This window comes from Hemiscyllium ocellatum, chromosome 6 (assembly GCF_020745735.1).
Source record: "Hemiscyllium ocellatum isolate sHemOce1 chromosome 6, sHemOce1.pat.X.cur, whole genome shotgun sequence".
NCBI classification, from domain to species: Eukaryota; Metazoa; Chordata; class Chondrichthyes; order Orectolobiformes; family Hemiscylliidae; genus Hemiscyllium; species Hemiscyllium ocellatum.
Genome location: NC_083406.1, coordinates 107,830,032 through 107,842,205, shown reverse-complemented (window position 1 = coordinate 107,842,205; position 12,174 = coordinate 107,830,032). Strand labels below are relative to the sequence as shown.

Genomic DNA, 12,174 nt, shown 5'->3' with positions numbered 1-12,174 from the left:
GTTATCTGAAAGTCATGAGTGTAAGACAGGTGCTCTATTCTTGGAGAAAGTGAGGACTGCAGATGCTGGAGATCAGAGCTTAAAAATGTGTTGCTGGAAGGTTCCTGAAGAAGGGCTTATGCCCGAAATGTCGATTTTTCTGTTCCTTTGACGCTGCCTGACCTGCTGTGCTTTTCCAGCAACACACTTTTAATCCCTAGGTACTGTATTCTTACCTTAGAGCCATTTAGCTAGATGCTGAAATATACGGGTTGAATCATAGAATCTCTACAGTGAGGAAACATTCGGCCCAACAAGTCCACACTGACCCTCCCAAGAGTATCCCATCCAGACCCATTCCCCCTACCCTATTGCTTTACATTTACCCGGATTAAGGCACCTAACCTACACATACGCAAACACTATGGCAACTTAGCAAGGCCAATTCACCCTAACCTGCACACCTTTGGATTGTGGGAGGAAACCCACGCAGACACGGGAAGAGTGTGAAAACTCCACACGGATCGTTGCCCAAGGCTGGAATCAAACTTGGGTCCCTGGCACTGTGAGACAGCAGTGCTAACCACCTGAGCCCTTTTAAAAGTTGTTCTCCAGTTTCCAGGTAATTACTGCAAGTTTTCATGCCAGTGACTAATAAAAGTACAAATGAGCTGAGTGAGGAAACTTTGGGTAACTCTAGCTCATTAATTGGCATAAAATCTGTGCAACTCTAAGGAAGTCTTACCATGTTGTATCATCATGGTGACTGTTAAAATAGACACCATCGAGGAAGTGGCACGGATGATGACACCACCATGGTCGGTTGACTCTCAGCTGGCGACGAAACAGACTACAGATGGGTGGTGGAAAACCTGGAAAAATGGTGTACTGAGAATAACCTAGCTCTCAATGCCGGCAAAACCTAAGATCTCATTATTGACTTTTGGCGGGATGTTACTCATGCCCCCCCCCCCCCTTATACATTAACAGCACAGAGGTGGAACGAGTGGAGAGTCTCAAACTCCTGGGAGTGTTCACCAACAACAAGCTTTCTTGGACTCTTCATGTGGATGCACTGGTTAAAAAGGCCCAACAACGTCTCTTCTTCCTCAAGCAGCTGAGAAAGTTTGGCACGATGGCAAATACCCCTTGCCAACCTTTATAGGTGCGCTATCGAGATCATTCTGTCTGGATGTATCACTACCTGGTATGGAGACTGTACTATTCAAGATCAGAGACGGTTACAGAGAGTGGTGAACTCAGCCTGGACAATCACAAAGGCCAACCTCCCATTTATAGACTCTATCTACCAGGCCCGCTGTCAAGGAAAGGCTGCCAGTATTCTCAAAGATCCATCCTACCCTGGTCATGTTTTTCTACAACCTCTACCATCGGGGAGAAGGTACAGAAGCCTGAATACACACACCAGCCAGTTTCGAAACAGTTTCTACCGCCCTGTTGTTAGAATACTGAATGGACTCTCAAACTCATAGTACCTGTGTTTTTGTTTTTGCCGCTGTTGACCTATTATTTACTATCCATGCTATTTAACACTGTGATCTGCCTGTATTGCTCGCAAGACAAAGCTTTTCGCTGTGCCTTGGTACACGCAACAATAAATTCAATTCAATTCAATTCACAAATTGTTATTTTTGACTCTGACATACTTGAATTGTTCTTATTTATTCATGAGACATGGGTGTTGATGGCTGGCCAGCATTTATTGCTCACTCTTAGTTGCCCTTGAGAAGGTAATGGCTCCGTGCAATCTTGAACAGCTCCAGTCCATGTGCTGCGGATTGACCCACAATGCTGTTTGGGAGGGATTTCCAGGATTTTGACCCAGTGACACTGAAGGAGAGATAATATATTTCTGAGTTGAGTAGCTTGGAGGGGATCATGCAGGTGGTGTTCATATGTATCTGTTACCCCTAACCTTCTAGACTCTAGTCATCTTGCTTATTGAAGGTGCTCCTAAGGAGCTGTTGGTAAGGTTCTGTGGTGAATCTTGCAGCTAAGTATCAGTAGTCAATGGACCACTCCCAGGAGCTTGACACACTCCACTCGTTCCACCTCTGTGCTGTTAATGTGTAGGGGGGTGGTGGGCATAAGTAACATCCCGCCAAAAGTCAATAATGAGTTTTTTGGTTTTGCCAGCATTGAGAGTTAGGCTGTTCTCAGTGCACCATCTTTCCAGGTCTTCCACCTCCCGTCTATAATCTGTTTCGTCGCCATCTGAGATTTGACCGGCTATGGTGGTGCCATCAGCCATGCCACTTCCTTGTGAATCTGGTGCCAATCAAGTGGCCTTTATCTTGGATGATGCGAAACCTCTTGAGTGTTAGAGCTGCACCCATCCAGGCAAGTGGGAAGTATTCCACAATACTCCTGACCTTTCACTTGTTGATTGTGGACAGGTTTTGTGGAGTCAGGAGGTGAGATACTTATTGCTCCATATCAAGGAACATGCTGAATATCTTTGAACACATAGTTTTTGATGTCAGTAAGGAGAACAGTCCTGTGACTTCCAAGCTGAAAATAACTGCTGAATATCACATTTCACCAATTTCATTCTGAAGCAGCTTTAATTCCACCGAGAGATGGATCAGCAAGGAAGTGTCACGAGCTAGATTTTCTTGTTCCTCGATGTAATAGCTGCAGGCTGTGATGGAAAGCTATAATTGTGTTAAGGTAAGGGAGAGCTTGGATGGGGGTGGGGGCCAGTGAGAAGTGTTCAGTAAGTGCAAAATGAGAATGAACCTTTGTGCAGCAGGAGTTGGCTATGGGATGAACATATTGACTTGGTTAAACTGCTAGGAATACATCCTGTGCCCTAGGACAAAGTAAGATGTCGAACTGAGAGCATCTGTAACCAACTTTTGAGCTGTTTCAGACTGCAGTTGTGCATATGTATGAGTGAGCAAAGAGAGAAAATTGAATTAACAAAAGGTAAAGGCCACAATTATTAAAGCAAAATTCTTAGCTTCAAGTTTTTTTTAAATATATAAGAAAAAGGCAATGCCTTCTAAATGACTTTATGCTGTGGCTTGCAAGGATTTTTGGACATACTCATAAAGGTCCCTCTGTACTTTTTAGGGTCCTTCCATTCATCTCCTGCCTTTTAATTCTCCCAAAATGGATAAAATTCTATTTTCCATTGACCAGCCCGTCGATATCAACCTCGCTGTTTACCACACTGCCAATTTTCACCTCATCTGTGAATCTACCAGAATGATTCTAGGGATGAGGAGCATTGGTTTTGAAGATAGATTGAAGAAATTGGGGCAGTCTACCTTGGAGAAGAGAAGACCGAGAGGAGTTTTGATTGTTGATCTGAAAATCGTGTGACAGAGAATATAGGGAGGAGCTGTCAGACTCATGAGACAATCAAGAATGAGATGACACACACTGAAGCTAGTTATCAAAAGAAGCAAAAAGTGACAGAATGAAAAATATTTTCACATAAAGGTTGAGGTCTGGAACACATTGGAGAAGGTGGGGACTGCAGATGCTGGAGATCAGATGCACAAAGGGCTTATGAAGGGCTTATGCCCGAAACACCAATTCTCCTGCTCCTCGGATGCTGCCTGCCCTGCTGTGCTTTTCCAGCACCACATTTTTCAAGTTTGGAATGCGTTGCCTGAGAGACTGGTGGAGCTTTCAACAGGGAATTAAAGCTTTATCTGGAAAGGGAGAATGTGCAGGGATATAGAGAAGAGGCGGAAGAGAGGCACTAGATACATTGCTTATTAGGAGAGACAGTGCAGATATAATGGGCTAAATAGACTCCGTCTGCACTGTAGCACTTCTATGATTGAATGTGTACAATTTCAATTGTTTATATTATATACCGGCAGATCTCAGAACCTTGGGGCACACTTAAAATTTTGTTCACTTTTGGAATACTGAGGTGAAGTGACAAGCTAGATATTTGAGGCTTGAGGAATTGATTTTGATGTTCTTCATTAGTTTCCCCAATGGCAGTTAACCTTACTAATATGTTTAATGGAGATTTGATGAAGATGCTGATAGAGTAGATGTAGAAAATCTATTAGTTGAGGGGAAATCCAAATAATGGCCATACTACAGCACAGTCACTAAAAAACCTTAACTTCAGGAATGGTTAGGAATTGGAATTCACTATCACAAAGAGTAGCTGAGATGATTACATGTAATTTTTGGGCAGACTAAATAATCACATGAAGGAGAAAGGAATAAAGGAAATTGCAGAATGCTGGCAGAGACCATGATAACAATAAAATTTTGTTTTAACCAGCGGCTTGATAAACTGGCAGAAATAATATACCGCAAATACCTCGATCTACTGCAATGTCTGAGTATTTATTTTGTAAATAAAGTTTAACGGTGGTGTGTATACTCCCTGAATTACGTTTTTATTACTTACTGTATTGGTTTACATTGAATTGAGGAGGTGGGTTGATGTTTTCACATTGAATCTTTTGAGGGATGTTGATATCTTGGAGCTTCACTTGATTAGGTTTACTGTGGTTATGCGTGTCTCTTGATTATCTGGATCATTCGAATGAACTGAACACTCCTGATCGCGTAGGTGCTGGTTTTAAAAAAAAGATTTTGTGGTATGGTAAATTCTGGAAAGTTGAAATACGAACACAAAGTGTTGGAAATACTCACTTGGTTTGGCAGCATCTGTAGAGATGGTGAAACAAAGTTAACATTTCAAATTGAATGAGTCATTAGAACTGGTAGAGACCAATTGTGCTAAACAGTTGGTTTCTGTGCTTTGAATTCCATGTGCTATATTTGGGACATGGTGGTGATGTGGGGTGGGGTGGCGTGATGTGGTGGGGGAGGGGGTAGTGATGTTATAAAGTACCATGTAGGCCACCCTGTAGGAGCAATGCTCTGTACTTATTCAATAGGTCCTATGCACTCATTTGTAAAGTGAATGCCATCTCACATTGGCAGGTAGATATTACAGGTGTAGTGAAATCTTGCTTCACTGTAGCGGAGCTTGGTTAGAAACATCTGGAGTATTGCATGTAGTTTTGTTCTCATCTCGGGAGAGATGTTACTGTCGTAAAGGAAATGCAACAAATGTTCACCAGGATGTGGCATCAAGCAGCCCCAGCAAAACTGGAGTCAATGGGAAGAGGACAGTGCAAAACTTGCCGTTGATTGGTATCATATCTGGCTCATAGCAAGATGGTTATGTTTGTTGGAGGTCAGTCATCTCAGCTCCAGAACATCTCTCCAGGACTTCCTAAGGGCAATGTCCTAAACCCAACCATCTTCAGATGCTTCATCAATGATCTTCACTCTATCATAAGATCAGAAGTAGGGGTGTTTGCTGAAGATTGTACACTGTTCAGCACTATTCACAACTCCTCAGTTACTGAAGTAGTCCATGTTCAAATGCAGCAAGTTTGGTTGTGGAGTGATTTGGGTTGGAAAATAACATTCATGTCAGACAAATGCGAGCCCCAATAAGAGAGAATCTGACCATTACCCCATGCCATTTAATGGCAATACCATCACTGAACTTCAAAGAATCAAAATCCTGGGATTACTATTGACCAGAAACTGAACTGGTCCAACCATGTAAATAATGTGGCTGCAAGGATTTGTTGGTAGCTAGGAATCCTACAACAAGCAACTCTCTCTCTGACTTCCAAAACCTGTTCATGATCTGCAAGTACAAGTCAGGATGGCATTTTTCCAACTTGGCTTGATGAGTACCAAGAAGCTTAACCCCAGCCAGGACAAAGCAGCCCACTTGATTGACAGCACATCCACAAGTATTCACTCACTTCACCACCTCCACTCAGTAGCAGTAGTATGTACCATCTGCATGATGCTCTGGAGAACCTTTCCCAGACTGTTCTGGCAGCACTCTCCCAACCCACGGCTGCTAGCTAGAGGGACAAGGGCAGCAAATACATGTAAACATCACCACCTGCAAGTTCCCCTTCTAGCTGCACACTATCCTGACTTGGAAATATATTGCTGTACCTTCAGTGTCACTGGGTCCAAATCCTGAAATACCCTCCCAGTGACATTGTGGTTCCACTTACAGCAAATGCACTTCAGTTTTTCCAGAAGGCAGCTCACCACCACTTTCTCAAGGGCAACTGGGGACAGACAATAAATACTGAGCCAGGCAGTGGCATCCATATCCCATGAATGAATTTTAAATTGCCTTGGAGAAGTCATGTAATTTTGCCAAACATGTGTGTTGACGTTTGAAACTCTTATTGACAAAAGGCAATTAGTGCTAGAATGGTTGTAATGTTCAGTCTAAGCTTGATGGATTTCAGTTAAATTTAGGTGAGTAAGGAATGAAGGGCGAAGGTGCATTTGTGGAGCTTCTAATAAGATCATTACAAATAGGAACAGGTGTAGGTTGTTTGGGTCCTTGAGCCTACTCTGCCATTCAGAAGGATCATGGCTGTTCCACCATTGTTCACATCCACTTTCCTGCTGTTCTCTATAACCTTTGATTTCCCTATATATCAACCATGATCTCCTTACGTGATAGAATATATTCAAGATGCTGAATGGCCACCTCCAATTTCTATGTTTCTAGATCAGAATAATCATTCTATGTTTGTATAATGTGAGGATTTTATGATTGTGTCTCCCTTGAAAGTCAAATCATAACCGTATTACTGTCAATCACAGTCAATTAAGCAAATATGCTCAAATGTTGATTTGTGTCTATATTTATACCTCTTTGATTTGTTTTTTTTTTGCAGATGCATTTTAAGAGTTATGAAGATTTCCAGCCTCTTCATCTTTGTTGTTGTTTGCTCAGTAGGTGATCTGTTTCCCGTTCTTTCATGTAGAGATAGCTGTACAAAGTTTTCACTTATGCTGTCTCGTGAGTACAAACAGTGATCTAGTGCAAAGCCTAATTAATCAAGCCCACTGTTACTTGCTGTCAGATGGGCATTATAACTTGGAAATGGAGGTTATTCACTGTCTCTTTGTACTGTCCAATAGAGCTACTGTGAAGCCCTTTATGATGTTTTACTGTGTGAAAAGTGATATAGAATTGCAAAATGTTGTGTGGTTTAATGAAGGAGGCAGATGGTGACTTGATGGTAATGTCACTGTGTGCGCTATCCAGAGCCCCAAGCAAAAACAAAATACGGCAGACTCACTGGAGAAACTCAGCAGGTCAGGCCACATCTTCTTCAGGGCCTGAGTGTAATGTTGCTGATTGAGTGGGAGGAGGAGTGAGTGGAACAAATGGTGATGGCACCCAGAGCAAAAACAAAGACTGTCTTAATTCCAGCAAAGGAGCAATATAGAAATTTGGATATACAAAATAGGTGTCTTATGGTAGGTGAAATGGATCTAAGGGGCAACTTTTCTCATGCAGTAGGTAGTGCGTGTATGGAATGAGCTGCCAGCGGAAGTGGTGGAGGCTGGTACAATTGCACTATTTAAAAGTTATCTGGATGGGTATATGAATGGGAAGGGTTTAGAGGGATATGGGCCAAATGCTGGCAAATGGGACTAAATTAATTTAGGATATCTGGTTGGCATGGAGAAGTTGGACTGAAGGGTCTGTTTCCATGCTGTACAGCTCTATGATTTTAAGTTCTCAGTTCTATGAGTAGTTAAAGGGAAACAGCTCACAGGATAACAACTGAGAAGATGCAGTTCAGTTAAACTTAGAAATTTGATAAGGCAGGAAAATGTCTCTGGATTTTGATTAACCATAAAATGATGATGGTAGGGAATAGGTGGGACTTTGTTTTCCATATATTTTGAAATGTTTTAACCTATTTTATGTTTAGATGGCATTGTTTACTCTTCAGTTTTAGATTTACTTTGTATTATAACCTTCTGTTTTATTGTTAAAATCAGCCTGTGTACTTATGTTTTCAGCAAAAGACTGTCATATTAAATTTTTAAAAATGATCTATCAACCCAGATTTCATTCTGGGATCTGACTTGCTTTATAATACTATCATGTGGGATCATAACAATAGGCTTAGAAATTTGAAGTCAGAAGTCACAAAATACCAGGTTATAGTCCAACAGGTTTATTTGAGATCACAAGCTTTGTTCACCTGACGAAGTAGCAGCGCTCAGAAAGCTAGTGTTTCCAAATAAACCTGTTGGTCCAAAACCTGGTGTTGCGTGATGTTTAACTTTGTCAAACCCAGTCAAATACTGGCTCCTCCACATGGTAGAAATTTGAAATTACTGCTGGTGATATGTTAATTCATAAAGCATTATTTCTTCTGCTGTAATAATGGCGCCTATATGATATCTATTAAATAACAAAGTGGAATTAGTACAAGTATTAATGGCTTTTGTTATGAATTACATTAATTTCTCTGCTATCTTACTGAAAGCTAAATAAATAGCTTAACATCTGCGTAAGCCCAAAGGACTGCGCTGGGAATCTAAAATAAAACTAGAAAGTATAGGAAATGCTCAAGAGATTGGACAGCACCACTAGAGGAGAAATCGAGTTAACAGTTTAACTCTGAGCTCGTGAAAATGGTTTGTGGGGTGGGTTAAGATGATCCAATTCTAGATTTCAGCCCAGAAACAGACCTTCCCTTCCTGTGGACATTTCATCTTTGAAGTTAGCTGCAATTCTCACTGCAGGCAAACAATGGTCCAATTTATTTCTTAAATTCTTGGCTGCATGAAGCCATCAGCATCACAACAACATTTTAATTCCCCATTTGATCGATCCACAAGGGGGTCAATCCTCACACCTCACATACAGTGTAAGGTCAGGAAGAAGCCAGAATATGATGAGAAGGGTTTATAAACGTAATTTTCAGTTGATAACTTTCTTGTTAAATTGAGCAGGAAAGCTCCCTAGGATCCATTGGCCTTCCATGCTCTAGGAGTCTCCCTCATCTCCTCCCTTGCCCCCTACCTCAATCTCTGTATATCTGTGTCATTACTCCAGTGATTAGAATGAGGTCAGCAGGTGGAAATCATAGAATATGAGTACCCTGATTGGGACAGTTAATCTGGTCCAATCAGGGAGCTCTGGCTGACAAAGATAAACAGGAGTATCAGGGGTTCTGCTAACTCTAGGAACCAGCACTGAATTAGCTGGGTTAGTGTTGTGTACTATGCACATGTAAATAAAGTGTGACCTGGTGACAGGATATTGATCCCTGTGGAGTTATTTCAATTACCAATCATCCTCCTTCCTTTGTGGCTGGGACCTTCTGTGAGAAACACTGTTGGTGTCTCGACACTTTGCCACATTTTAGGTCATTCTCGATGGCTTTAGACAGGAGGCTTTTCATGAGGCCTGAAGTGAAAATCTACCTCATGTAACATTCTGACCGGTCTGATTGGTCCGTGCCCACTGTCCAAATTCAAGTTGATTGTCAGTATTCAGCTTGATATCCTTCTATCATTTGTTTTGATTAGATTAGATTCCCTATAGTGTGGAAACAGGCCCTTCGGCCCAACAAGTCCACACCGACCCTCTGAAGAGCAACCTGCCCAGACCCATTCCCCTACATTGACCCCTGACTAATGCACCTAACACTACGGGCAATTTAGCGCGGCCAATTCAACGGACTTGCACATCTTTGGACTGTGGGAGGAAACCCACGCAGACACTGGGAGAATGTGCAAACTCCGCACAAACAGTTGTCCGAGGGAGGAATTGAACCCGGGTCTTGATCTGCCCACATGAACAAGTGTAACATTCTCAGTCTCGTTAATACTGCCACTTAGAGAATCAATGTTTCAGAGTCTTTGTGCTCTGAGTAAACCTGCCATTTTGTACCAGTTTCTCTTCATTAGTGGCTCTCTGCTTGGCTTATTTGGTTGGTGAGGATCAGATGGATCCCAATAGCATAGCTTACAGAATACTCAGAGGCCTGGTCAGAGTGGATGTGGAGAAGACGGTTCCACTAGTGAAGGGATGACCTTTTAGATCTGAGATAAAGGGGAATTTCTTGAGCCAGAGGATGATGGATCTGTGGAACTCATTGCTGCAGAGGCCAATGTAATTCAGATAGCAAGAGATAGGTTCTTGATTAGTAATGGGCTCAAGGGTTATGGGGAGAAGGCAGGAGAATAGAGTTGAGAAACACATCAGCCGTGATTGAATGGTGGAACAGACTCGATGGGCTGAATTGCCTAATTCTGCTCCTACACCTTATGGTCTTATGGATTTGATCCTTGTTGCAGCTCGAATGGACTTGGCACCTGCCCCCTGCCTTGACTAGTGCTGTGGATCAGATACCTCCAGGCACAAAAGAGCATGAAGTAGAACATTCCTGTGAAGCACTTTTGGAAGTTTATGATGTTAAAGGTGCCATATAAATATAAGCTATTTTGTTGAACTTTGAGCTGCAATGATAATAGTTTACAACTGCTTCATTTTGTAATTATTTCAGGTTTTGTTTAGCTCTTATCCAGGACCTGGGAATAGAAGACAAATGGTAGCTGTTTCACCATTCGAAAACACACGTATCCTTTTCCAATATAATTATTGATTCGATTTTGCAGCATGTGTAACATTCAAAATGATGGGCATCTTTTGTAATTGCAGTGTAATTAAATTAAAAGTCATACTTGAAGAACTTTGGTGGATTGATTTGTGATATGGTTTGGTGATGTTTGTTTTAATTTTCTATTCACATCCCTGTTGCAAGTTTCATTGATGTTCCTTGGTCTAAGCAAGGCTGACAAGACTTCCTTAGTAGACAGACAGGCGGCTGGAGGAACCCAGCAAGCTCGACAACATCAGGAGGTGGAGAAGTCAACGTTTTGGGTGTAACCCTTCTTCAGAACTCCAGTCCTGAGGAAGGGTTACATCTGAAATGTAGACTTCTCCACCTCCTGATGCTGCCTGGCTTGCTGTGAGTTTCCAGCCTCCTGCCTGTCTACTTTGGATTCCAGCATCTGCAGGTTTTTTGTCTCTCGACAAGACTTCCTTGTCAACTTACTGAGAAATATGATAAAGTGAGGTACAAAGGTTGAAATTAAGAATTCATTAACTTTGGCTACCCCAAAGTTTTGGGGTGGGGTGGGGGGGGAGGGTGGTTGCAGGGGTGCTATGGTGGTGAAGTGGATGTGGAGAGAGTGCGTACTGTATCTCCAATGTGCATAGGCAGGGTGAAGAAGAAAGCATTTGGCGTACTTGCCTTCATCACTTAGAACATTGAGTGCAGGAGTTGAGTGTCATGGATGTCAGCCTGGAGTCTGGTTACCAGCGGTGTGCCACGAGGATCTGTTTTGGGACCACTGCTATTTGTCATTTTTATAAATGATTTAGATGCAGGCATAGGTGGATGGATTAGTAAATTTGCAGATGACACTAAAGTCAGTGGAGTAGTGGGCAGTTTGGAAGAATGCTGCAGGTTGCAGGGAGTCCTGGATAAACTGCAGAAATGGGCTGAGAGGTGGCAAATGGAGTTCAATGCAGCTAAATGTGAGGTGATTCACTTTGGAAAGAATAACAGGAAGGCAGAGTACTGGGTCAATGGAAAGATTCTTGGTAGTGTGGATGTGCAGAGGGATCTTGGAGTCCGGGTACATAGATCCCTGAAAGTTGCCCCCCAGGTTGATAGTGCTGTGAAGAAGGCATATGGTGTGTTAGGTTTCATCGGTAGAGGGATTAAATTCCAGAACTGCAATATCATGCTGCAACTATACAAAATGCTAATGCGGCTACATTTGGAATATTGTGTACAGTTCTGGTCGCCATATTTTGGGAAGAATGTGGAAGCATTGGGAAAGGTGCAGAGGAGATTTACCAATATGTTGCCTGGTCTGGAGGAAAGTCTGAGAGACTTGGGTCTGTTCTCTTTGGAAAGAAAAAGGCAAAGAGGGATTTGGTAGTGATATACAAGATGATCAGAGGATTAGATGGGGTAGACAGTGAAAGTCTTTTTCCTAGGATGATGACGTCAGCTTGTCCGAGGGGGCGTAACTACAAATTGAGGGGTGATAGATTTAAGACAGGTGTCAGAGGCAGGTTCTTTACTCAGGGAGTGGTAAGAGCGTGGAATGCCCTACCTGCCTCTAACACAGCCATATTAGGGAGATTTAAACAATCCTTGGATAAGCACATGGATGATGATGGGATAGTGTAGGGGGACGAGCTGAGAATAGTTCACATGTCGGCGCAAAATTGAGGGCCGAAGGGCCTGTTCTGCACTGTATTGTTCTGTGTTCTCTGTTCTATGTACAAGACATGGATAAGGCCACAGT

At 42.4% G+C, this 12,174-nt stretch overlaps 1 protein-coding gene across 1 annotated transcript in view; it reads left to right on the top strand.

Annotated features, from left to right (window-relative positions):
* Positions 1-12,174, top strand: part of oca2 (oculocutaneous albinism II) — a 539,836-nt gene that overhangs the window by 136,379 nt on the left and 391,283 nt on the right. Inside the window, exons 5-6 of the mRNA XM_060826999.1 lie at positions 6,714-6,771; positions 10,356-10,428. Of these exons, the coding sequence (XP_060682982.1) occupies positions 6,714-6,771; positions 10,356-10,428 (131 nt within the window). The remainder of the gene's footprint in view (positions 1-6,713; positions 6,772-10,355; positions 10,429-12,174) is intronic.